Source organism: Saccostrea cucullata, unplaced genomic scaffold (assembly GCF_032062105.1).
Source record: "Saccostrea cucullata isolate Sc308-1 unplaced genomic scaffold, CSIRO_AGI_Scuc_v1 ctg1725, whole genome shotgun sequence".
Lineage (NCBI taxonomy): Eukaryota > Metazoa > Mollusca > Bivalvia > Ostreida > Ostreidae > Saccostrea > Saccostrea cuccullata.
In genome coordinates this window covers 291,977-318,407 of record NW_026929188.1, presented here as the reverse complement: position 1 = coordinate 318,407, position 26,431 = coordinate 291,977, and the positions used below count along the sequence as shown (strand labels likewise).

Below are 26,431 nucleotides of genomic sequence, written 5' to 3'. Positions count from 1 at the left end.
ACCTAACTGCACATCTACATGACCAAACCAACCATCTCCCAAAGATGATTAGGATGCTGAATAAAATGTAATAGGAGTTCAGGGAAGATGGGGCTTTTTCCATAAAAAACATCATATTTCTACCCTTATTTGACCCCCCGGGGCAAAATCAAAATTCCGAAACCTAACTGCACATCTGCATGACCCCACCAACCATCTCCCAAAAGCTGGTTAGGCTACTGAGTAAAATGTAGAAGGAGTTCAGGGAAGACGGAGTTTTTGGACAAAAAACGTCATGGGGCAAAATAAATTCCAAAACCTTACTGCACATCTACATGATCCCACCAACCATCTCCCAAAAGATGATTAGGCTACTGAGTAAAATGTAAGAGGAGTTCAGGGAAGACGGAGCTTTTTGCTTAAAAAACGTCATTTTTCGACCCCCATTTGACCCCCTGGGGCAAAATCAAAATTCCAAAACCTTACTGCACATCTACATGACCCCACCAACCATCTCCCAAAAGCTGGTTAGGCTACTGAGTAAAATGTAGAAGGAGTTCAGGGAAGACGGGGCTTTTTGGACAAAAAACGTCATTTTTCGACCCCCATTTGACCCCCCGGGGCAAAATCGAAATTCCAAAACCTTACTGCACATCTACATGACCCCACCAACCATCTCCCAAAAGATGATTAGGCTACTGAGTAAAATGTAAGAGGAGTTCAGGGAAGACGGAGCTTTTTGCTTAAAAAACGTCATTTTTCGACCCCCATTTGACCCCCTGGGGCAAAATTAAAATTCCAAAACCTTACTGCACATCTACATGACCCCACCAACCATCTCCCAAAAGCTGGTTAGGCTACTGAGTAAAATGTAGAAGGAGTTCAGGGAAGACGGGGCTTTTTGGACAAAAAACGTCATTTTTCGACCCCCATTTGACCCCCCGGGGCAAAATCGAAATTCCAAAACCTTACTGCACATCTACATGACCCCACCAACCAACTCCCAAAAGCTGGTTAGGCTACTGAGTAAAATGTAGAAGGAGTTCAGGGAAGACGGGGCTTTTTGGACAAAAAACGTCATTTTTCGACCCCCATTTGACCCCCCGGGGCAAAATCGAAATTCCAAAACCTTACTGCACATCTACATGACCCCACCAACCATCTCCCAAAAGATGATTAGGCTACTGAGTAAAATGTAAGAGGAGTTCAGGGAAGACGGAGCTTTTTGCTTAAAAAACGTCATTTTTCGACCCCCATTTGACCCCCTGGGGCAAAATCAAAATTCCAAAAGCTTACTGCACATCTACATGACACCACCAACCATCTCCCAAAAGCTGGTTAGGCTACTGAGTAAAATGTAGAAGGAGTTCAGGGAAGACGGGGCTTTTTGGACAAAAAACGTCATTTTTCGACCCCCATTTGACCCCCCGGGGCAAAATCGAAATTCCAAAACCTTACTGCACATCTACATGACCCCACCAACCATCTCCCAAAAGATGATTAGGCTACTGAGTAAAATGTAAGAGGAGTTCAGGGAAGACGGAGCTTTTTGCTTAAAAAACGTCATTTTTCGACCCCCATTTGACCCCCTGGGGCAAAATCAAAATTCCGAAAGCTTACTGCACATCTACATGACCCCACCAACCATCTCCCAAAAGCTGGTTAGGCTACTGAGTAAAATGTAGAAGGAGTTCAGGGAAGACGGGGCTTTTTGGACAAAAAACGTCATTTTTCGACCCCCATTTGACCCCCTGGGGCAAAATCGAAATTCCAAAACCTTACTGCACATCTACATGACCCCACCAACCATCTCCCAAAAGCTGGTTAGGCTACTGAGTAAAATGTAAGAGGAGTTCAGGGAAGACAGAGCTTTTTGCTTAAAAAACGTCATTTTTCGACCCCCATTTGACCCCCTGGGGCAAAATCAAAATTCCGAAAGCTTACTGCACATCTACATGACCCCACCAACCATCTCCCAAAAGCTGGTTAGGCTACTGAGAAAAATGTAGAAGGAGTTCAGGGAAGACGGGGCTTTTTGGACAAAAAACGTCATTTTTCGACCCCCATTTGACCCCCCGGGGCAAAATCGAAATTCCAAAACCTTACTGCACATCTACATGACCCCACAAACCATCTCCCAAAAGATGATTAAGCTACTGTGTAAAATGTAGGAGGAGTTCAGGGAAGAAAAGTGTGACAGACGGACGGATGGACGGACGGACATGAGTAACAACAATATACCCGAACTTTCTTTAGAAAGTGCGGGTATAAAAAGTAGGTCACAGGGCCCTACTTTTTCATAAATATGTTTTAAGGTCCCAAGATGCATCAAAGTACAAGATTTGATGATTCTAAACCTCCCAGTGTCTGAAATAATGGGATTTAATGTTTTTAAAAGGATAAGTCATAAAGTTCAAAAAGTAGGTCACGGTGACCTACTTTTAAGTTGACATTGTTCGAGGACCCAGGATGCATCAACTGACAAAGTTTGATGATCATAGGCCTTAAAGTGTCCAAAATATGTCTTCAAATCAATTTGAAAACAAATCCCCGCAAAATTTAAAAAGTAGGTCACCGTGACCTACTTTTGAGTTAACATGATGTGAAGTTGTAAGATGCATCAACTTACAAGAATTGATGATCCTAGTCCTTATAGTAAGCAAAATATACACGTTTTTATTAATTGTAAATTTAGGTCAACTTTGAAGTGACCTTGAGACCACGCCCTTTGCCCCAGGGTAATTCCCCATGCAAATTTTAATCTTTGACATATCCTGATCCTTGTATGTAAGTTTGGTGAAAATCTGCCTCGTGGTTATGGAGAAGAAGATTTTTTAGCAACCAGTACTTTTGGTTTTGTTTTCCTGATTATCTCCCCTTGTTTAAGGGTCCCAACCCTTATTTTAGTATAAATGGTAGCCCTTGGACCAAGGATACCCTGTGACAAATTTGGTACTGATTGGCCAAGGGGTTCTTGAGTTATGGCCCATATTCTAAAAAGTTTACGCACACCGCACACTGCACAAATGGCCATAGCATTAGCTCTTTGAGCCTTTGGCTCAGAAGAGCTAATAAACAGAATTTTGTATCTTAGTATAGTCTACTTGTGTGCCAAGTTATACTGAATTCAGACTAAAACTGTAGGAGGAGTAGCATTTTGAAACAATTTCACAGAAATTTCTATTTTTAGTAACCACAGCAACAATTAGCAATCACCGAAATCAAAAATCAATAATCAGAATTATGTACCTTAGTGTAGTATACTTTTGTGCCAAGTTATATTGAAGTCAAACTAAAACTGTAGGAGGAGTAGCATTTTGAATGTTTTCAAGAAAATTTCTACTTTTATTAACCACAGCAACACCGTTCATTGAAATCAAAAACCAACTAGAACTGTCCAAACGGGACAAAATACCCCCCGCTGGGTTTTTCAGAAGTAAGTTTTTCCATAAGAAAGATATGTATCAAACATGAATTATGAAATTTTTCTTCCAGTGACCTTGAAGATCCCCAAATGACCTTGGGTCAGGGTCATGACACACCCTTGGGTCATGGGCAATCTTTGTGTGAAATGAGAACCTACCAAGTTTATCCATACGAAAGATATCGACCGGAAACGAATTCTGACATTTTTCTTCTAGTGACCTTGAAGTTCCCCAAATGACCTTGGGTCAAGGTCTGACACACCCTTGGGTCATGGGCAATCTTTGTGTGAAATTAAAACCTACCAAGTTTACCCATAAGAAAGATATGGACCGGAAACAAATTATGACATTTTTCTTCTAGTGACCTTGAAGTTCCCCAAATGACCTTGGGTCAAGGTCATGGGCAATCTTTGTGTGAAATGAGAACCTACCAAGTTTATCCAAAAGAAAGATATGGAACGGACATGAATTATGAAATTTTTCTTCCAGTGACCTTGAAAATCCCCAAATGACCTTGGGTCAAGGTCATGACACATCCATTGGTCATGGGCAATCTTTGTGTGAAATGAGAACCTACCAAGTTTATCCAAAAGAAAGATATGGAACAGACACGAATTATGAAATTTTTCTTCCAGTGACCTTGAAGTTCCCCAAATGACCTTGGGTCAAGGTCATGACACACCATTAGGTCATGGGCAAACTTTGTGTGGAGTAGTAGATTCTAATGTCCCTCCATAAGAAAGATGTGGACTGGACACAATTGCACAGACAGACGGACAGCTAGACGGACGGATGGACAGACAGACAGACGGACAAGGTGATTCCTATATACCCCCCAAACTTTATATGCGGGGGGGGGGGGGGGGGGTATAATAAACAGAATTTTGTATCTTAGTATAGTCTACTTGTGTGCCAAGTCATATTGAAATCAGACCAAAACTGTAGGAGGAGTAACATTTTAAAAGTATTTCACAGAGATTTCTATTTTTATAACCACGGCAACACCTTTCATCAAAATCAAAAACCAATAACCCGAATTATGTATCTTAGTGTAGTATACTTGTGTGCCAAGTTATACTGAAATCAGACCAAAACTGTAGGAGGAGTAGCATTTTGAAAAATTGTTTACAAATAGACAGCTAGACAGCCGGACGGACAGACAGCCGGACGGATTACTATTGCATAAGCTCTTCTGGTCTCTGACCAGTAGAGCTAATAACAAAGAGAAAATGCATTTCCACTTTATAACCAGTTGTGCACCCCACCCCCACAAGGAACCACTAACCCTGGGGGCATATATTTCAAAATTCTGGAAATTTTATCATAAATTTTATTTCATCATAAATTAACTTGGGATTAATTGATTAATACTTAAAAGTAGATTTCAAAGCATTAATTTATTTTCAGACTATGTAACCCCCATCCCTTCCCAAAGTACTCTGACCCAGGGGCACTGAAATTAACCATTTCAGAAGAAGCACCATTCATCACCATTAATATGTATTTAGAACATTGGCATAATACCCAGGAACAAAGGAAAAGGTTTTTGAAGAATCCATGCATTTTCACTATATAATCATTAGAGACCCTCCCTAACATTAAAACCCTGACCCTGGGGCCCTGAAATTAACAAATATGGAAGAAGCATCCTTCCTCATCATAACTATGTACATTATAATTCATTGGTTTAATACTTAGGAGCAAAGGAGAAGATTTTAAAATAATAAATGTATTTTCACTATATAATCAATAGAGCCCCACCCTAACCCCAGAACACCTGACCCTGAGGCCATGAAATTCAAAATTTGAAAGAGGCACTCTTATTTAACACAACTATGTACTTGGTTAGTTTGTTTCATACCCAGGAGCAGAGAAGAAGATTTTCAAAGAATTATGCATTTTCACTATATAAATGAAAATCCTTCCAATTATGACAAAAATCCCCATCCTAATACCAGAATTCCTGACTCCGGGGCCATGAAATTCATAATTTTGGAACAGGCGGTTTTATTCAACATAAACCTATGTATTTGGTTTGTTTATTAAATACCTAGGAGCAAAGAAGAAGATTTTCAAAGAAATAATGCATTTTCAATATGTACATGTAATCTATATAGGCCTGCATGCCCTAGCACCTAAGAACCCCTGACCCTGAGGTCATGAAATTCACAATTTTGGAAGAGACTGCCTTATTTAACATAACTATGCATTTGGTTTGTTTATTAAATACCCAGGAGCAAAGAAGAAAATTTTCAAAGAAATAATGCATTTTCATTATCAGGGTTTAAACTTAACTGAAATTTGCACGAGCCATGTGGGCTCCTGATATTTCCAATTTAGGAGCCCACTGCTAAATTTGTTAGCCCACAGTCTCTGTGATTTTTTTTTTAAAAAAGCATAGATACTCGGACAAAAAGTAGATACAAATGAAATACATATATAAATTCATCTGTTTAAAATTGGAGTTCTTACGTCATGAAAGTCAGATGTCATATAAATATTTAATCAAAGGAAATAAAATTGTATTCAATAAATATTTTTACTATCTTTTTTTTTAACTTGGTAATATTATATATATATATAAATACATAGCCCTGGTACATGTCTTCAACTGATAAATTGACAATGACACAATAAGATTTTCTAGGTTAAATATTTTGACTACAACATATCTGAAATAGGTGAAAACACTTAGTATTCATATGACTGAGTAGTTGGGAGTTATTAAAATTGTATATCTCTCACGTATCAACCATTTTGTATATCTCTCACGTATCAACCATTTACAGAGGGTTGGAGGAAATTCGGATTAGGAAAAAAGACGATCGTTTTAGGGAATTTCACAAATCGTGTAGTACTTCAAATGGAAAAGATGAAGAATATTTATGAACAATAGGACCATACTGCTGTGATTTATTTCATTTTTCTGTAGTTTTAAATCAAAAACCTGCATAAAATGTCTGTTTTTCAGTAAGGGGACTGGGAATGAATTCGGTCCCCTGCAGAATTTTTATTCGCCACGTGGGCGAACAACTTACAAATTTTATGAGCCCACACCAATTTTTACTCGCAATTTGCGAGTGGGCAAGTGTTAAGTTTAAACCCTGACTATATAATCTATATACTGTAACAGCACAACTAGTTTAGTACGAACACGGATATACATGTAGCGAATTCATGGATATATATATAGCGAAGTTTTTTTGATTTCCAACTATATAAATTTTACGAATTCCTTATATAGATATAACCAGTTAGGGATATAGCAATGAAATTTCATAGGTCTTTTAATGAGTTTTGCTGTAGCCCCATTCTAGCACCTAAGAAGCCTTGACCCTGGGGCCATGAAATTCACAATTTTGGAAGATGCAGCCTTATTCAACATAACTATGTACTGAATATTTAGTTTATTTAATGCCCAGGAACAGAGAAGAAGATTTTCAAAGAAATAATGCATTTGCATTATATACTCAGTAATCTATACATTTAGCCCTGTCCTAGCTTTAGAACCCTTGACCCCAGGGTTCATGCAAACAGTTTGACTGACTGATGTCCAGGAGTAAAGAATAAGATTTAATTTAAAGATTGCATTATTTTAGTGATTTTGACCCCACCCCTTAGGCCCCGGGGGGGGGGGGGGGGGGGGGGGGGGCAGGGACCATGAAATTCATCACAATTTTTGTTCCCCTTTACCCAAGGATGTTTTGTGCCAAAATTGGTTGTGCAGTTGCAGAGAAGAAGCTGAAAATGTTTTTAAATGTTAATGCACGGACGGCGGACAAACAGATAGCAATAGGTCACCTGATTTTACTCAGGTGACCTAATAAACATATTATTTTTGCAATGATGGTTTTCACTAAAAGTACAGAATTGCAAGCAGGTGCCTTTTTTTTTTTTTTGAATATGCCAAAAAAAATTTTTCTCGAGAAATATTTTTCAAAAATTTGTGAATATTTTAGTGAATGAAATTTTAGCGGGCAACTTTTAAAACGCCAAAATAAGCCAAAATTAGCACCCCTCTAAAATAACATGCAACACAGTATATTTCTATGTTAAACGTGGTTTCCCTATTGTGGCATCACCCTACCCCCGGGAGTCATGGATTTGAACAATTTCGATTCTACACTACCCAGGATGCTTCCACATAAGTTTCAGCTTTTCTAGCACCGTGGTTCTTGAGAAGATTTTAAAAGTTTTTCCTATATATTTCTATGTAAAATTCAGAATAAAAGGGAAAAATTTCAATATACCTGCTTAATTAATTCAATATATATAATTGATCTTGGTGTCATTTGAAAGAACTGAATTAGTGGAGTATGCATTCTAAATATGAAGTCTCCAGCTCTTATGGTTCAAAATTTATGGTAGCTAGAGGTTCAAAAAGGCTATATTTAGCAGATAGTTCACATTAAAGTTCATAAGGTCATTGACTTTGGTGCCATTTGAAAGAGCTTATTTAGTGAAGGGTGCATACCCAACATGAGGTCTCTATCTTTCATTGTTCAAAAAATGTCGAAGGTTCAAAAAAACTATTTTAAGCATATGGCTCACAGGCAAGGTCACCAGGTCATTGACCTTGGTGTTTTTTGAAAGAGTTTAAAGGGTTTTTATCACGCATCTAAATTTCTTAAAAATTAAATACTATTAAATTCTTGAAACACATGATTATCATTTAATTATAAAATTATTGTTTATAAAAAATATATATATTTTATTTGTATATTTATGTATATTTTATTTATATATATTTATAATATTGTTTATTAAAACTGCCGTATTTAGGCCATTAAACATCTGTAATGTTGGTTCCTCGGATTGAAAATCTCCACTATTAGATATATGGGTCACGTGGTACTGAAACGTCAAAGGTGTCAATGGGCAATTAGAACTCATAAAGCGTATCGTAAGAAAACATATAGCGAATAGATTTTTGCATTAAATAAAAAGAATACATGACTAGGTTGGAAGAAATTTTGACATTGACAATATTGCTTTGACTATTTACACTCAATCTTATACGTTTTGCTCAGGTGAGCTGTTTCAATGAATATATATTTGAATACTATGGATTCCTATAAGGCAATGTAGACCAAGGTATAAAATGCCTGTTGTACATATGAAAGCACATCTTCCAGATGGACATTTTCGATTGGGTGAACAATTACCAAATAGCAACTACGGATCTTCAGTATGGAGAGCATTATGCACAAAAAATATCCTAAGTAAAGTATATGAAGTATTCTAAACTGCCTTTTTACATCTTGAATGGGATGTTGTCAAACATCGCTAAGGGTTTTTTTTAACATGAACTACATACCAAATGTAGATGAAGTACATACCATACAATCTTGCCTTCTTAAAAAATAAAATTGAGTTGGTTAATAAAACAAGAGGCCCACGGGCCTTATAGGTCACCTGAGTATCATGTAACAACATTCAAACAATTAAAATTGGTTCGTGTTTTACCTCAGAGGGCATGAAATTCACAATTTTGAAAGATATAGACACCATTGCTTATCATGATTATAAACTTATTCTATTTACTTAATACCCAAAGGTAGATCAGAGTAACAAAGAGTAAATGCACTTCCACTTTATAACCAGTTGTGCACATCACCCCAAAGGAACCACTGACCCTGGGGCCACATATTTCAAAACTTTGCAAATTTGATCATAAAATGGTTGATTAATACTAAAGAGCAGATTTCAAAGCATTAATTCATTTTCAGACTATGTAACTCCCCCCCCCCCTTGACCCAGGGGGCATAAAAAATAACCATTTTGCTAGATGCACCTTTCTTCGTCATAAATATATATATATACTTGGATCATTGGCATAAAACCTAGGAGAAAAGGAAAAGATTTTCAAAGAATCAATGCATTTTCAATATATAATCAACAGAGCTCCATCCTAATACCAGAACCCCTGACCCTGGGGCCATAAAATTCACAATTTTGGAAGTGGCACTCTTGCTCATTATAACTATGTGCTTACAGTTAGTTTATTTAATACCCAGAAGCAGAGAAGAAGATTTTCAATGAATAATGCATTTTCACTATATAATCAAAAGAGCCCCGCCCTAACACCAGAACCCCTGACCCTGAGGCCATAAAATTCAAAATTTTGGAAGAGGCACTCTTGCTCATCAAAACTATGTGCTTAGTTACTGTAAACATATTACATTTGGTGGTTATCCTTTTGAGCACTTTTGGCAGAAAGATACTTCCGCTAATTCAAGTACATCGCTAAATGTCTTAAACAATGAAACATGAAAAAGAATATTAAGAAATGCGCTAAATCAAATCGACGCTAAGTTGTTTAAAAATCACTTTCCGATAAATATCGTACACGCTAAATATAATAAATTTTACAGTAGTTTATTTAATACCAAGGAGCAGAGAAAAAGATTTTCAAAGAATTAATGCATTTTCACTATATGATCAATAGCGCCCCACTCTAACACCAGAACCCCTGACCCTGGGGCCATAAAATTCACACTTTTGGAAGTGGCACTCTTGCTCATCATAACTATGTACTTAGTTTATTTAATACCCAGAAAAAGAAAAGAAGATTTTCAAAGAATTAATGCATTTTCACTAAATGATCAATAGAGCCCCACTGTAACACCAGAACCCCTGACCCTGGGGCCATAAAATTCACAATTTGGGAAGTTGCACTCTTGCTCATCATAACTATGTGCTTACAGTTAGTTTATTTAATACCCAGAAGCAGAGAAGAAGATTTTCAAAGAATAGATGCATTTTCACTATATGATCAATAGAGCCCCACCCTAACACCAGAACCCCTGACCTTGGGGCCATAAAATTCACAATTTTGGAAGTGGTACTCTTGCTCATCATAACTATGTACAGTGGAGCCTCATTTATCAGGATGCTTTCACAATTTATGTTCCCCTTCACCCATAGATGCTGAATTCCAAATTTGGTTGAAATTGGTTCTGTGGTTTCAGAGAAGAAGCTGAAAATGTTCAAATGTTAATACACGACGGACGATAACAGACGAATACGGATAGCAATAGGTCACCTGAGTTATTCAGGTGACCTAAGAGAATTGGTCAAAGAATTCTATATTCTTAAGAACTGTTCCAGTTTGCAGGCACAACCAAGCATTTTCTGTGAACACCATTAAGAAAAATTAACCCTGGTAGGTAGCATGATATTTTTTAAGTGAGTGGGGGAGGGGGGGGGGGGGGTAGAACAGTCAGACAAACTAGAAATATGTCCATAGGACATGAATTTCCCGCTGAGGGTATATTAGTAATGCAACATGAAAACTTGTATTAGTGTAAGAAATTTGATCAGAATATCTTGAATAGTGATGCAGTTGAATTGCTTACATCAGTATGTATCAGCATATGAAGTTTGAAATTAATTCATAAAAGTGAGGTCAAGGTCAAAGGAAATTCCAAGGTCAAAACCTGTTGATACAGTTGAAAAGCTCTCATCAGTATGTATCAGCATATGAAGTTGAAAAATATTATAAATGGTTTCTTTAAAACTGATTTAAATACAATTTTTTATAAAAGTGAAATCAAGGTAAAATGAAAGGTCAAGGTCAAAAATGTTAATACAATTGAATTGCTTACATTAATATGTATCAGCTTATAAAGTTTGACACTAATTTATCAAAGTGAGGCCAATGTCAAAGGAAGGTCAAGGTCAAAAATGTTGAAGCAGTTGCATATTTCTCATCTATATGTATCAACATATATAGAAATATCTAGAATGATTTCTTTAATTAAAACTGACTTAAACACAATTTGATAAAAGTGAAGTCAAGGTCAATTAAAAGGTAAAAAATGTTGATGCAGCTGAATTGCTTTACATCAGTATGCATCAGCATATCCAGTTTGACACTGATTTAGGAAAAGTGAGGTCAAGGTCAAAGGAAAGGTCAAGGTAAAAAATGTTGATGCAGTTGCATATCTCTCATCAATATGTATCAACAAATGAAGTTTGATAAAAATATCTAGAATGACCCCTTTATATAAAACTGACTTAAACAAAATTTGATAAAAGTGAGGTCAAGGTCAAATTAAATGTCAAGGTCAAAAATGTTGATGCAGTTGGATTGCTTACATCAGTATGTATCAGCATATGTAGTTTGACACTGATTTAGGAAAAGTGAGGTCAAGGTCAAAAGAAAGGTCAAGGTCAACAATGTTGATGTAGTTTAATTGCTCTCATCAGTACGTAATAGCATAGTTTGATAAAAATATCTTGAATTGTATCTTTAAAACTGAGAGAAGCACTAATTAAAGATAAGTGAGGTCAATGTCAAAGGAAAGGTCAAGGTCAAAATTGGTTATGCAGTTGAATAACTCACATCAGTATGTATCAGCATGTGATGTTTGATAACAGCTTCTTGAATGGTATGTTTAAAACTGAGCTAAACACTCATTTAAGAAAAGTGAAGTCAATGTCAAAGGAGAGGTCAAGGTCAAAAAATGTTGATGCAGTTGCGTAGCTCTCATCAATATCTATCAGCATATGAAGTTTGATGAAAATATCTTGGATAGTTTCTTTGAAACTGAGCTTTGAAGAGAGCTAAATGCAAAGTGTGACGGAAGGAAGGAAGACGGAAATGACAAACACTATATGCACCGGCCATATTCATGGCAGGGCATAAAAATCAACTAACTCAAGAAAACCTGGCAGATAAAATAAGTTTCAATATCAGTGAGTTTCATTAACTAAATTTTATTCATTAACTACACCATTATCCTATTTAACTATACTGCAAAAAAAAAAAAAATTGCAGAAAGGGAGGGGGCTGCAGGGCAATGTTCAATGAACATTTTCAACAGTAAAAAGTTTTTTTTTAACATTGGGGAGCAGGTCTCCCTAGCCCCCTGATGCTACGTGTCTGTTCCTTCACAAGCCAAAAAGGTCATCAGATATAATTATGTGGGGGGACTACTATGGCCGATATCAGTCTGTCCAAAATATAATTACACCACCTATAACTATAACTATGTCTTTTGTACATGTACATTTCATGAAATTTGTACATGTACAAAAAACAACATTATGGGTCGTGCATTTTTTTTTAGACATCCTGATTTCAGCTACCGTAGGGGACAGATCCATAAAGTAGCTTATTTTCTTTAGTTTTATTATATACTGCATGATTATAGAAGGAGGCGGGGGCTCCACTGCCCCTATTGAGGTTCATAAAACCATGAATTTTATATGTTATTCTTAATAATTCATTCCAAACATCTCGAATTTTGTGGAAAGTGTTCCCAGAATTTCATTTGCTGGAGTAAAGCTCACTACAGCTTTAAGCATCACACGTTTTTTTTTTTTATCATAATGTACATTTTGAGGATCTGCTAAACTTCAAACTTCAGATTCAGAATTTGAAGCCAAGATTTATAACAACAGATTATTTAGAGCCAAACTCCAAATTTCTCTTTCAAACTAGCCCGAGCCAATGTTGATAACCTACTTGCAAGTTTATTATAATAATTATTATTATTTTCAAAGGGGTCAGAAATGCTGTGGTTCATATGTAAATATATTTATACCATTTAGTAGTTTTATGTTTTTGGCATTTGGTATTTTGTGCAGATGTAACATGATGTATAGAATACTTTTTGTTTTGAACCATTAAAAATGCAGAATCTAATGTATCTATATATATAATAACCATTTTGATTGATTAGATTACATCATTTATTTGTATTAGTTATTTAATTTTGGCACAACATGGTTTCCACACTTCTTTATCCATAGTTGCTGACAGCTGTAGAAGTTCACCCAACCCAAAATGTCCGATAGGAGACTTTGTATATGTTACAGTAAATATGTGAAATTTAGGAATTTCATGTATTTCCTAAACCATTCAGTAATATACATTTATTGACTGAGTTCGAGGGAAACATGCATTTTGTCAGACCCAAGAACCAAACTGTCTGCCTGCGGCCTAACGGCCTCAGGCAGACAGTTTGGTTCGAGGGTCGACAAATCGTATTTTACCCGAGAACTCAGACAATAAATGTTTTGTTTTACCTTTCATTTCATAATTTTTTTTATGAACATTATATTTTTTACTGTCTTCCATGATGTAACATCAGGCCCGTCACTTTTAAACACCAACAAACAGAAAGAGATTAAAGCTTCGCCTATTTTGTAACGTAAGCGGTCCAACATCTCTTCGACCGGTCCAACATCTCACTCAGCAGTCCAACATCGATTTTTTTATCGAAAACATTAGAAATGTTAGACTTTTTTTATAGATTTGTATAGGAACAAATTTTTAAAGGTTTAACAAATACATGTATTTACTGGCCATTTTAGAAAAAACATGTATTTACCGAAAAGCTAGGAAATTCATGTACAGCAAAAGAACTATATGCGGTATATTGCATATGTTTGCCCCCACAAAAGTCAAATTTTGAAAACTTCCTGAAATGTGCTGAATTCAATAAATTGTACGAGAAATATAAGTTAACAGAAAATATTATAGTTCCAGAGCAGTGTATTCACAATTTCTGTTTTTATGACGTCACAAACTAGTCCGATTTTATATCCTTTTTCAGAAAGAGGACAAAATGGACAAAATTTCAACAATTTAAGCTTTAAAATTTATAGAGCGAATGTGTGTTCAGGAACAATATTGACATATTTCATTGATATTATCATTCTACACATTATATCAAAATATTTATCCTGAACACACATGCGCTCGGTGACTTTTATCTAAAATATCGACGAAATATGTACATTTTTCTGCAAAATTCATAAAAAACTGAAATTTACGTCATATTTGTGACGTCATTACGTACATATGACGTCATTACTTATGAAATTATTCAGTGCTTTGAAGTCAGCATATACTCCCCTGTTTAAGGACTTAATTAAATATTACTCCATCAAAGTTTGATTTTGGGGGGCAAATGTTGGTTAATACCGCATATAGTTCTTTGTTTAGTACGAACACTGCAGATATTGCGAATTTACAAACATAGCAAAGTCCATCTTGGATCCCCAGCTATATAAAGTTAATGAATTTCTTATACAGTTATAAGGAATTATGGATACAGCGAAGTAATTCATAGGTCCCAGTGACTTCGTTATAACCCAGTTTTGCTGTATTTAGTTAAAGGAGTTTTCCACTAAGTATATTAGCTTGGTCCCTTTTTTCGCCCTTATTTTACAGAATATACTCTAGGATATTGTATACTTTTTATTTTCATGGTGTATAACATAGTATTTCTGATTAACATTTGGTACAATCATTATTAATGACTTTGAGTATCAAGAAATAAAAGCCAATTTTCAACACCTACCGCACATTCAAATTCCGGAACATTTTCTTTCAAACAGAGTACGGTTTCTCTATTACATACACATGGGCGGAGACATTTAAATTAGGTACTATATAAAGGAAGACATGGCGAACGTTAGCGTGAGATAAGAAATAATTAACAATGTAGTACAGGTTAGAATAATGTTCAATAATCTTGAATTTTATTTAGCACTATTCGTATTCTTATTAATTTGGCATGGGTGAGGGGTCTTCTTTTTGTTCTTGAGGTATTTTTGGTCTGAAAATCCCCTAATCACTTATTTTTACATTTAATCTGCTGCATCTATCAAATAAATTAACCACTATATTAATTTTCTTCCACATGACAATTAAAAAAGTACAAGCGATCGAATAATAAGTTACGGTAAATACACACAGAAATACACATCTTTTCCATTGTAAAGGGGGAGCTGAGAAAAAATAAACAATAAACCTGAACAGAAGTTTGATAAAGAAATAGAGTAAACTCTTCCAAACTTGAAAAAAAATCGATTATGTAGGAGTGGGCATCAAAGTATTACTCATTTTTATTTGAAAAATAAAACAACAATAATTTTCAATGTGTGATTTGGGGGGGTGGGGGTGGGGGGGTGAAGAACTAAAGATTTATCTCTGAAAAGAAGGGGTCACCCCTCGACCTGATACTACATGCCTGGTATGTATATTTATTTCTTAATTTTAGTCTAAATTTACTTATCGATTATTGTTTAAAATACACATGATGTGTACAAATCGCGTAATATACATGTGTGTAATCAATTTAGAAACAGTTTTTGAATAATAGAAACATAATTATTATGCTTTATAAGGATTCTTAATAATAAATATCACAAGATTGGTAAATGAAATTCAAACTCAATATTCATCTACTTCGTTGCATTAATACATTCGAAGTTTTTCCGAGTTTATATGCACCCCAAAACGTGACAAAAGTGTAAGGTTTCTTTGAATATTGAAGTGGTCAGTACAATGCATTTATTTTTAAAGACTGATTAAATGTGAAGAAATTGTATCGTCTTTGGTCATGTTGGTATTTTTGCTTGTTTTTTCTTTTTCGCAAGAAATTGATTAAATGTGTATTTATATACATCTACTCGTACATTATTGTGTTGCTCCCAATGCCCAGTAAATTTACATGTATGAGAATTAAATTATGTCCATGAAAATCACCATTTGAAATTTTAAAACATGAGTGATATTCTTCGAAGTCTATAAAACCTTGTTTTGAATTTTAAAAAATAAAAGCTAGTGACTGCACTTTTCAAATACGAGCTACATGTATCGCTTCCTAGAGAAAACATGCTTTCCGGAGGTATTTGCCTCGCGGAATGGAATCACGTGACATATTATCTATTCTTAGCAGGTCAACAAGAGGTTAATCTTATGTAAATGTACTCACCAAACAGATTCAAAATCGTGCTACTTTTACATAGAAAACATACAGCGCAAGGTTGTTCAACAAAGATATTTTCACAAAATCTGTATTAATATAATATACATATTATACTTTAATCTCGATTTTGAACAAATCTGTGCTCGATGTTTATGAAAGCTGAGCAGTACGTACCTGTCAAAAATTTCTTTTGATATTCATGAAAATCAAAGGACCCCATCTTCAAAACACAGCTTCGCGTGTTGTCTATTTCAATTATTTGACATTTCGTTGACATTTGACGTTGACGCAAATACTACAGACATGAGAAAATAATATAATTTACTTTTTAAGTTTTTTAATGAAAGTTTAAAATTTGACGAGTAACCGGGGACCACAGATAATGCCTTATTGAGACTTCTTCTTTAAACCAATTTTACACGTTTTCACTAATGTAAGCTGGATGACTACACATATCCTTGATAAATACGTGTATTTCCTAACTGAAATCAGTATAAATACATGTATTTTCTAAGAATAGGATTTTCATGTATTTCCTTAAATTCAGGAAATACATGAAATTCCTAATTACAAATACTTACTGTAACATATATATACTGGTGAAGGAATATTTGTCAAAGACAGCACCTATTAGAAATGGAGAACAATCACTTTTGTTAACTTATGTAAAACCTCATAATGCAGTTACAAAGACACAGTGTCTAGATGGATCAAAATGGTTGTGAAACTTTCTGGTGTAAATACAGATGTATTTGGATCACACAGTGTACGATCCGCTTCAGTGTCAATAGCGAAATCAGCAGCTGTACGTGCCAGTAGATGAAATTTTTTGGAAGGGTGGATTGACCAATGCTACAAAATTTTCCAAATTCTACGAAAATGACATCATTGTTGAAAATGAAAGTTTTGCATCAGGTGTACTTTGCAAGAAAAATTAGAGTGGGAGACTTCTCAGTAAGTAGAATAGTATTATGATCATATGATTTAATTTTTCGTGTTTTGAAACATTTGATCATAATGTGCTTTGAAGTCTCACATAATTCCAGAAGTAATTATGAAGAAATAGAATTTAAAAATTTGATGAGACTTACCTTGGTTAAGTCGAAGTCAGATTGTGTTTCTATGAGTCATTATAATTACTGTAGGGATTATGTGCCTCCCACCACACCCTGCACAAGTTCTTAAGATATTCATGAGTATCAAACCAATAATGCAAAAAGTAATATTAATTAAGGCAATTATATTCAAAATGATTACTTTATGACTGAATGTTTTAGTTTAAAGACTGAGGTTGCACATGCATACTACTAATCTCACATAATCTCTACAGTAATTATTAAATGACTTATAGAATTACAGTCTAGCTTCGACTTAACCAAGGTAAGTCTCGTCAATTTTTAAAATTATTTATCATACCTAAAGTTTTGCAAAAAAATTGACCAAGCTGCCATACACGTTTATTTTTCTCAAAATGTGTAAAATGGTCAATATTGATGCTTTGAAAAGAAATTTTATTTTTTCAAGGTGTCCTAAAATTAATGCACTTTGAAATTTTTTTTTCAAAGTATGTTATTTTTCAATGTGCTTTGTAACAATGCCAACATCTATTATAAAACAGGGCCACTGCTTATAAAATCTCATCCAAGGGCCCCGTCTTTATGTCCTGCAGTGGGATTCAAACCCACACGAGGATTAACTCCATACTCCCCTTCTAAAACATATACACTCATTTAAAGCACTTAGGCTTGTACTTTTTTACCTGACACACTCTGTGGACCAAAGAGACATCAACTGATAAAGTTTGATTATTCTAAGCCAATAAGTTTCTGTAACATTTAAATATAACCAAAACATTTGAAGAGTAGTTAGAGGCGACTAGCCTAGTACTTTTCAGTTGACACTCTCCCAGGATCCAAGATGCATCAAGTGATAAAGTTGGTTGCTTCAAAAATCCCTGAAATGGCCCAGTAATGAGTTTGAAGTAAACAACAGAGAAAATCCATCCATCTCATTGGACTTGCAATCAATGTTGCTCTTAATAGGTGGATTGAAAAGACAGGGGAACCTTTTTATCCTCTTAGGTATTGCAACCAATTTGACATACACTGTAAATCAAAAAGTTTATTTTTGGTTCATAATCTGGTTAATAAGTTGATATCTTTTAAATGAGTTGGTTTACCTCTAAGTAATGTGGCTGCTGTTCCTCTGTAAATACTCCGAATACCCCCTTCTCTGTATAGTTGCTTTGCACAGTCAACAGGGCCTGCATATTTTTTAACTTCAGCATCAGCCTGAATCTGTTTTACAAAAATATTGAAAAACTTGACAAAAAACAATCTTAAACTAGCCTGGCTTATTTTATGTAGATTCTCAAGATAAACTTAATGCTGTTTTGCCCTTTTCACAAAAAATCTTCAGTCAATATTGTGTAAGAATTTAACTCAGGATTAGGAGGACCTTGAATAGAAAAAAATCTCAATACATACTGGTAATAAATCTCAATATTTATTTTTTCATTTTGCATATTACTTCTTTAATTTTATTAAGTTATACAGAGTTGTTTTAATAGATTTTAATTGTGACTTATTTTATGAAAATTAAAGCACAAACTCATTCCGTGACATATTTGTATGAAGTTTTAATTCTGTACATTTATGGGCCCATTAATTTACTTGTAATGCAGATAAAGTGTACACAATTTAAACAAGTAAATTATTTACTTGATATATGTCTACATGACTTACTATTTATAGATTTTAAAATGCACAGGCCGACTTAATGCTTCTAACAAGAGGCCCAGATTCCACATCACTCACCTGAGTACTGTAGTTAAGAAAAAAGCAAAAATCATTTCAGTATTAAAAAGCTTATATGCATGAGTGGTCCTTAACTACCCCTAAAAGGTAGGAGGGGGAGGTGGTGCAATTTGAACAAACTTGAATCTACACTACCTGAGGATGCTTCCAAATAAAATGACAAACCATGGCTTTGCTGTTCTTGAAAAGAAGATTGTTCCTATTTACTCCTATGTTAAACTTTGATCATCCATTGTGGCTCCACCCTACCCAGGGGGTCATGATTTTGAACAAACTTGAATCTACACTACCTGTGGATGCTTTCACATTATATGAACAATCATGGCCTTGGTGCTCTTGAGAACATATTTGAAGATTGTTCCAATATATTTCTATTCTAAACTTTCATCATACATTATGGCTCACCCTACCACCTAGGGTCATAATTTGAACAAATTTGAACTACACTACCTGTGGATGCTTTCACATAAATTTGACCAACCATGGCTTTGATGTTCTTAAAGGTTGAGGTTTTCAACCAGTCAGTTTTCCTCAGGTAATTTTAATGTGGGGTGGAGCTTATAATCAAAGTGGCTGAGAAGCCCCAAGGGAAGGATGCTGGCTTGTGTATAGCTACCTATATACACAGGATGTTACCCGAAGGTATTTCCTGTATGTGTATACATTGCAAAACAAAGCCATTTTTTCATGTGTAGCTCATGAATTGAAATGCATGAAACATAGCATGTTTTTGTTGTGGACAGAATCCTTCTTAAATTCTTTCTTTTTGAAATTAATATTTTTTATAATTCAATAATTTTAATATACTGTGACTGTGTTTCTTAATCAAATGTTAAAACAAAAATACTTTTAGCACGAAAATCTGTCATTGTAATCTGGCAACAAAAAGGGAAGTAATTCAAATTACATCTTGTAGGCCGCAAAATGAAACAAGAGGCCCATGGACCACATTGCTAACCTGAGGAGCTTTGACCATTCTGTTCTTTACCAGATTTCCCCCTTGTAATACATACTGTGACCCCACCCTACCCCACTGATCATAATTAAGACAATTTGAAATCTACGCTACCATAGGATGCTTTGATTCCCCATTGTAAAACTTTGATTCCCCAATGTGGCTCTGCCCTACCCCCAAGTCATGATTTTAACAATTTAGAATCTACACTACCCCTGGATGCTTCCATATAAGTTTCAGCTTTTCTGGCCAAGTGGTTCTCGAGTAGAAGATTTTCAAAGATTTTCCCATATATTTCTATTTTAAACTTTGATTCCCCATTGTGGCCCAACCCAAACCCAGGAGGTCATGATTTGAACAATTTAGAATCTACACTACCCCAGGATGCTTCCACATAAGTTTCAGCTTTTCTGGCCAAGTGGTTCTTGAGAAGAAGATTATTAAGATTTTTCCTATATATTTCTATGTGAAACTTTTATTCCCCTTTGTGGCCCCGTCCTAACCCCAGAGGTCATGATTTGAACAATTTAAAATCTACACTACCCCAGAATGCTTCCACATAAGTTTCAGCTTTTCTGGCCCAGTGGTTCTTGAGAAGAAGATTATTAAGATTTTTCCTATATATTTCTATATAAAACTTTGATTCCCCATTGTGGCCCGCCCTACCCAGGGGGTCATGGTTTTAACAATTTACTATCTACACTACCCCAGGATGCTTCCACATAAGTTTCAGCTTTTCTGGCCCAGTGGTTCTCGAGTAGTAGATTTTCAAAGATTTTTCCTATATATTTCTACGTACAAATTTGATTCCCCATTGTGTTCCCTCCCAACCTCCGGGGGTCATGAATTTAACAATTTAGAATCTACACTACCCCAAGGATGCTTCCACATAAGTTTCAGCTTTTCTGGCCCAGTGGTTCTTGAGAAGAAGATTTTGAAAGTTTTTTCAACATATTTCTATGTAAAACTTTGATTTCCTACTGTGGGCCCGCCCTACCCCCGGGGGTCATGATTTGAACAATTTAGAATCTACACTACCCCAGGATGCTTCCACATAAGTTTCAGCTTTTCTGGCCCAAGTGGTTCTTGAGAAGAAGATTTGTTAATGACCCCACCCTATTTTTGTCTTTTCTTTATTATCCCGTCAAAATATTACAATTATCTTAAACAGTTTAAAGTGCAAGAAAAACATGTCAACCTTGATTTTAAGATTTCCTTGATTTTTCCACTCCTTAAAATATTTGTTTATCCATCTCCTGTGGTGTAGGCATTAATTAAAACAAATATTGCATCATTCATAGATTTCTAAACTGGTTGTGTTAGACATTGCCAAATGCCATCATATTAAACAATATCAAGTTTGATGATTCTCAGTCTAATAGTTTTCTAGTTATGGACCGATAAGGATTTTTCCATATTTGGCTATAACTTTTTAATTATAGGTCAGAGCGACCTACTCTTTGTGCATGACACACCTTCTACCCAAGATGTATCAGCTGACAAAGTTTGATAACTCTAGGCTTTATAGTATTAAAGTTATGAGCCGGACACGAGAAAAGCTAACAGACGGACAGACGGACGGACACGAAGCATATAACATACTACCTCCCGTCTTAAGACGGGCATATAAAAAGAAAGTGGATCATAAAAAAGTCTCTTGATAAATAACAATTAAACTTAGAAATGATGTTTTGAGAATAAACTGTTGAAATAGAAATAAAATAATCTAAATACAAGAGGCCCAAGGGCCTTGAATCGCTCTTCTGATAAATTGTACAATCTATCACTTCTATTAGAAGCCTCCAACTCTATTAGTATCATAAGACCCAAAATGCATCAACTTACAAAGTTTGATAATATATAGCCAGTTAAGACTGAATATATTATAATATAATTATAAAATACCATAAGTAGGTCACAGTGACCTACCTTTTGTTTGAAATTTTCTGAGGACTCAAGATACATTAATTGACAAAGACTGATGATTCTAATTAAATAAATACCTGAGATATTCAAAAGTAGGTCACAATGACCTACTTTTTGGTCAACATTCTCTGAAAATCCAAGATGCATCAACTGACAAAGTTTGACGATTCTAAGCCAATTAGTACCAGAGATAATCAAATACAGCCATCAAATGTCAAAAGTAGGTCATGGTGACCTACTTTTTGGTCGACATTATCCAAAAACCCAAGATGCCTAAACTGACAAAATTTGATGATTCTAAGCCAATAAGTACCTGAGAAATTCAAAAGTAGGTCACCATGACCTACTTCTTGTTGGACATTCAATGAAACCCTAATATGCCTCAACTGACAAATTTTGATGATTCCTAAGCCAATAAGTACCAGATATAATTAAATATGGCCATAAAATGTCAAAAATAGGTCACAGTGACCTACTTTTGGTCAACGTTCTCAAAAAACCCAAGGTGCCTAGACTGACAAAGTTTGATTATTCTAAGCTAATGCATACCTGAGATATTCAAAATTGGGTCACAGTGACCTACTTTTTGGGCGACATTCTCTGAAAACCCAAGATGCCTCAACTGACAAAGTTTGATGATTCTAAACCAATAAGTGCCTGAGATACTTAAATATAGCCATGAAATGTCAAAAGTAGGTCACTGTGACCTACTTTTTGATCGACAATCTCCGAAAACTCAAGATGCATCAACTGACAAAGTTTGATGATTTTAGGTCAATAATTACCAGAGATATTAATTATAGCCACAAAATGTCAAAAGTAGGTCACTGTGACCTACTTTTTGGTCGTCACTCTCCGAAAATCAAATATGCATCGACTCACAAAGTTTGATGATTCTAAGCCAATAAATACCTAAGATACTTAAATATAGCCATAAAATGTCGAAAGTAGGTCATAGTGACCTACATTTTGGTCGGCATTTTTCAAAGACCCAAGATGCATCTACTGACCAAGTTTGATGATCTTAGGTCTGAAGGTAATCAAAATATGCATTTTAAACTATTTGAAAACAAATGTCGGCAAAATTTAAAAAGTAGGTCACAGTGACCTACTTTTTCATAAATATGTTTTAAGGTCCCAAGATGCATCAAAGTACAAGATTTGATGATTCTAAACCTCCCAGTGTCTGAAATATTGGGATTTAATGTTTTTAAAAAGATAAGTCATAAAGTTCAAAAAGTAGGTCACAGTGACCTAATTTTAAGTTGACATTGTTTGAGAACCCAAGATGCATCAACTGACAAAGTTTGATGATCATAGGCCTTAAAGTGTCCAAAATATGCCTTCAAATCAATTTAAAAACAAATCCCCGCAAAATTTAAAAAGTAGGTCATTGTGACCTACTTTTGAGTTAACATGATGTGAAGTTGTAAGATGCATCAACGTACAAGATTTGATGATCCTAGTCCTTATAGTAAGCAAAATATACACGTTTTTATTAATTGTAAATTTAGGTCAACTTTGAAGTGACCTTGAGACCACGCCCTTTGCCCCAGGGTAATTTCCCGTGCAAATTTTAATCTTCGACATATCCTGATCCTTGTATGTAAGTTTGTTGAAACTCTGCCTGGTGGTTATGGAGGAGAAGATTTTTTTAGCAACCAGTACTTTTGGTTTTGTTTTCCTGATTATCTCCATTTGTTTAAGGGTCCCAACCCTTATTTTAGTATAAATGGTAGCCCTTGGGCCAAGGATACCCTATGACAAATTTGGTACTGATTGGCCAACGGGTTCTTGAGTTATGGCCCATATTCTAAAAAGTTTACGCACACCGCACAAATGGCCATAACATTAGCTCTTTGAGCATTTGGCTCAGAAGAGCTAAAAAGTAGGTCATGGTGACCTACTTTTAAGTTGACATTGTTCAAGGACCCAAGATGCATCAACTGACAAAGTTTGATGATCATAGGCCTTAAAGTGTCCAAAATATGCCTTCAAATCAATTTGAAAACAAATCCCCGCAAAATTTAAAAAGTAGGTCATTGTGACCTACTTTTGAGTTAACATGATGTGAAGTTGTAAGATGCATCAACGTACAAGATTTGATGATCCTAGTCCTTATAGTAAGCAAAATATACACGTTTTTATTAATTGTAAATTTAGGTCAACTTTGAAGTGACCTTGAGACCACGCCCTTTGCCCCAGGGTAATTCCCCATGCAAATTTTAATCTTCGACATATCCTGATCCTTGTATGTAAGTTTGGTGAAAATCTGCCTGGTGGTTATGGAGGAGAAGATTTTTTAGCAACCAGTACTTTTGGTTTTGTTTTCCTGATTATCTCCATTTGTTTAAGGGTCCCAACCCTAAATTTTAGTACAAATGGTAGCCCTTGGGCCAAGGATACCCTGTGACAAATTTGGTACTGATTGGCCAAAGGGTTCCTGAGTTATGGCCCATATTCTAAAAAGTTTACGCACACCGCACAAATGGACATAGCATTAGCTCTTTGAGCCTTTGGCTCAGAAGAGCTAAAAATATTTTTAGAAATAAACTCTACTTGATTTTGCCATAAAGCATGGCTTGTAAAAATGACCAGGGGTTCAGGCTGGGGATGATTCAGAGTAACAAGAGTGTATAAGCCCCATCAAGTGATTCCCATTGATAAAATTAATTTTGTTTGTTGAATAAAGAAATCAGTATTAAAGGTCATTTATTATATAAAACATTACTTGAACAATGCAGGCCCCTGGATCTTGAAACATCTTAAGCTTAAGTCAAAATCTTTATTCTATAATAAAATGTTGTAGAAGTCAAGGAGACCAAAATTAAAATATTTTTCAATATTGTTTCACTGAGGTGTTACAATTGTTATGTGCAAATTAGGAAATAAATTCCATAACTAATGAATATTACATAGGTGATTAAAAATTTGATTAAAATCTAAGTTTGTTTCATGATCCTAGGACCAGGAGCTTAAATTTAATGTTCTTGCTGTGTTATGTAAAATGATATTGGATTTGCCTCACCACAGTTTTCCTGTTACTAAAATATTTTACTATTGTACTAGTTATTCATAAATGGTAAATAAATTGACATCAGTTTTAATGAAAATGGTGTAGACTAGTTATACCATGGCATGTCATCATAAAATGGTTTGGAAAACCGACTGATCTTGAGTACTTGAAAAAAAATATATTGATAAAAAAAAATTATGCTGATCAGATTATGTGGTTTGAACTTCATTGTTTGTAATAACATATCATTTTGGTAATTTTATTTAACCCGCTACATGGGCAAACCCTATCTTCCACAAAAAAATGTTAAAATAAAATGTATAGTTTTAATTGAGAAAAAGATAGGTGTTGTTGCGAATAATTTGTGTTTGGTAAATTCATCTTCAACATCATGGTTAAAAAGAAAAAAAGCTTCCATGGCAATATTGTTTACACATGGTCTTTGAAAGATAGATTATCGAACAAAAGAAATTATATACCATATCTAATTATTGATTTCTTTCCGCTTCATGATAATTTTTTAGCAAAAATTAATTTTTTTCCCATTAATTTTCTAGCAAACCACATCAGACAAGCTTTTTTGGAAAGCTAATACTTGTTTCTCTTCTATAAATGGATATAATATATCACATGTATACCGTAACTTCGTCACCATGTTTCAGAGAAAACTGATACATACAGGTTTGTCTTTTAAATAAATATAAATTTTCACTTGACTCCTGAATAATCTTACAATTTTATCATACTTGTTTTCAAAAATAAATTTATTTAATTCCATGATACTAGCAAAAGCAGGTCGGTTTATTTTGTTAATTATGGAGGTATAAATGTACGTTAACTTAATGTTTTGACACTGAAATTAAAATAATTCATTGTAATTGTGAAATGAAATCCCCCCTTTTAAAATTAAAATCATAATATATGGCAATTGATTTTTCATATCATTTACTTAATTATTTGATAGATTGATTATATTTATGGCATATTCTTATGAATTAAAAAAGAATGCTTTGATTGCTTCTTTATAATGTCAGTTGGCATATGCAGTAGGCATTAAAAGCCTGAATGTTAATTCGATAGTCGATAGGATCTTCAGACAAGGTACACAAGATATACACAACAACAGAAAAGTAAATGTCAATCAAATCATTTTAAATTATCCAATCCCAGGCTTAATTTCAGATGAATGACAGGGATTCTAAGACCAGGTAAATTTGAAGGAGGTGCTTATCTCCTCCCCTTTTTAAAGATTTTTTTTCTATATATTCCTATGTCAAACTTTGAACATCCATTGTGGCCCTGCCCCTCCCCCAGGGCTCATATTTTGAACTAACTTGAATCTACACCACCTGGGATGCTTGCATATAAATATGACCAACCATGGCTTTGCTGTTCTTGACAAGAAGATTTTTAAAGATTTTTTTCCTATATATTCCTATGTAAAATTCAGCCATTGTGGCCCCGCCCTACCCCCGGGGGTCGTGATTTGAACAACCTTAAATCTGTACCACCTGAGGATGCTTCCATATAACTATCACCAACCATGGCTTTGCTGTTCTTGACAAGAAAATTTTTACTGATTTTTT

General features: G+C 34.9%; 1 protein-coding gene across 2 annotated transcripts in view; it reads right to left on the bottom strand.

The window, feature by feature from the left end:
- LOC134280031 (mitochondrial carnitine/acylcarnitine carrier protein-like) overlaps positions 1-26,431 on the bottom strand; it is a 172,479-nt gene that overhangs the window by 51,657 nt on the left and 94,391 nt on the right. For both annotated transcript variants that reach the window (XM_062762462.1, XM_062762463.1), the window contains exon 5: positions 18,312-18,429. In XM_062762462.1, coding sequence (XP_062618446.1) covers positions 18,312-18,429 — 118 coding nt within the window. The remainder of the gene's footprint in view (positions 1-18,311; positions 18,430-26,431) is intronic.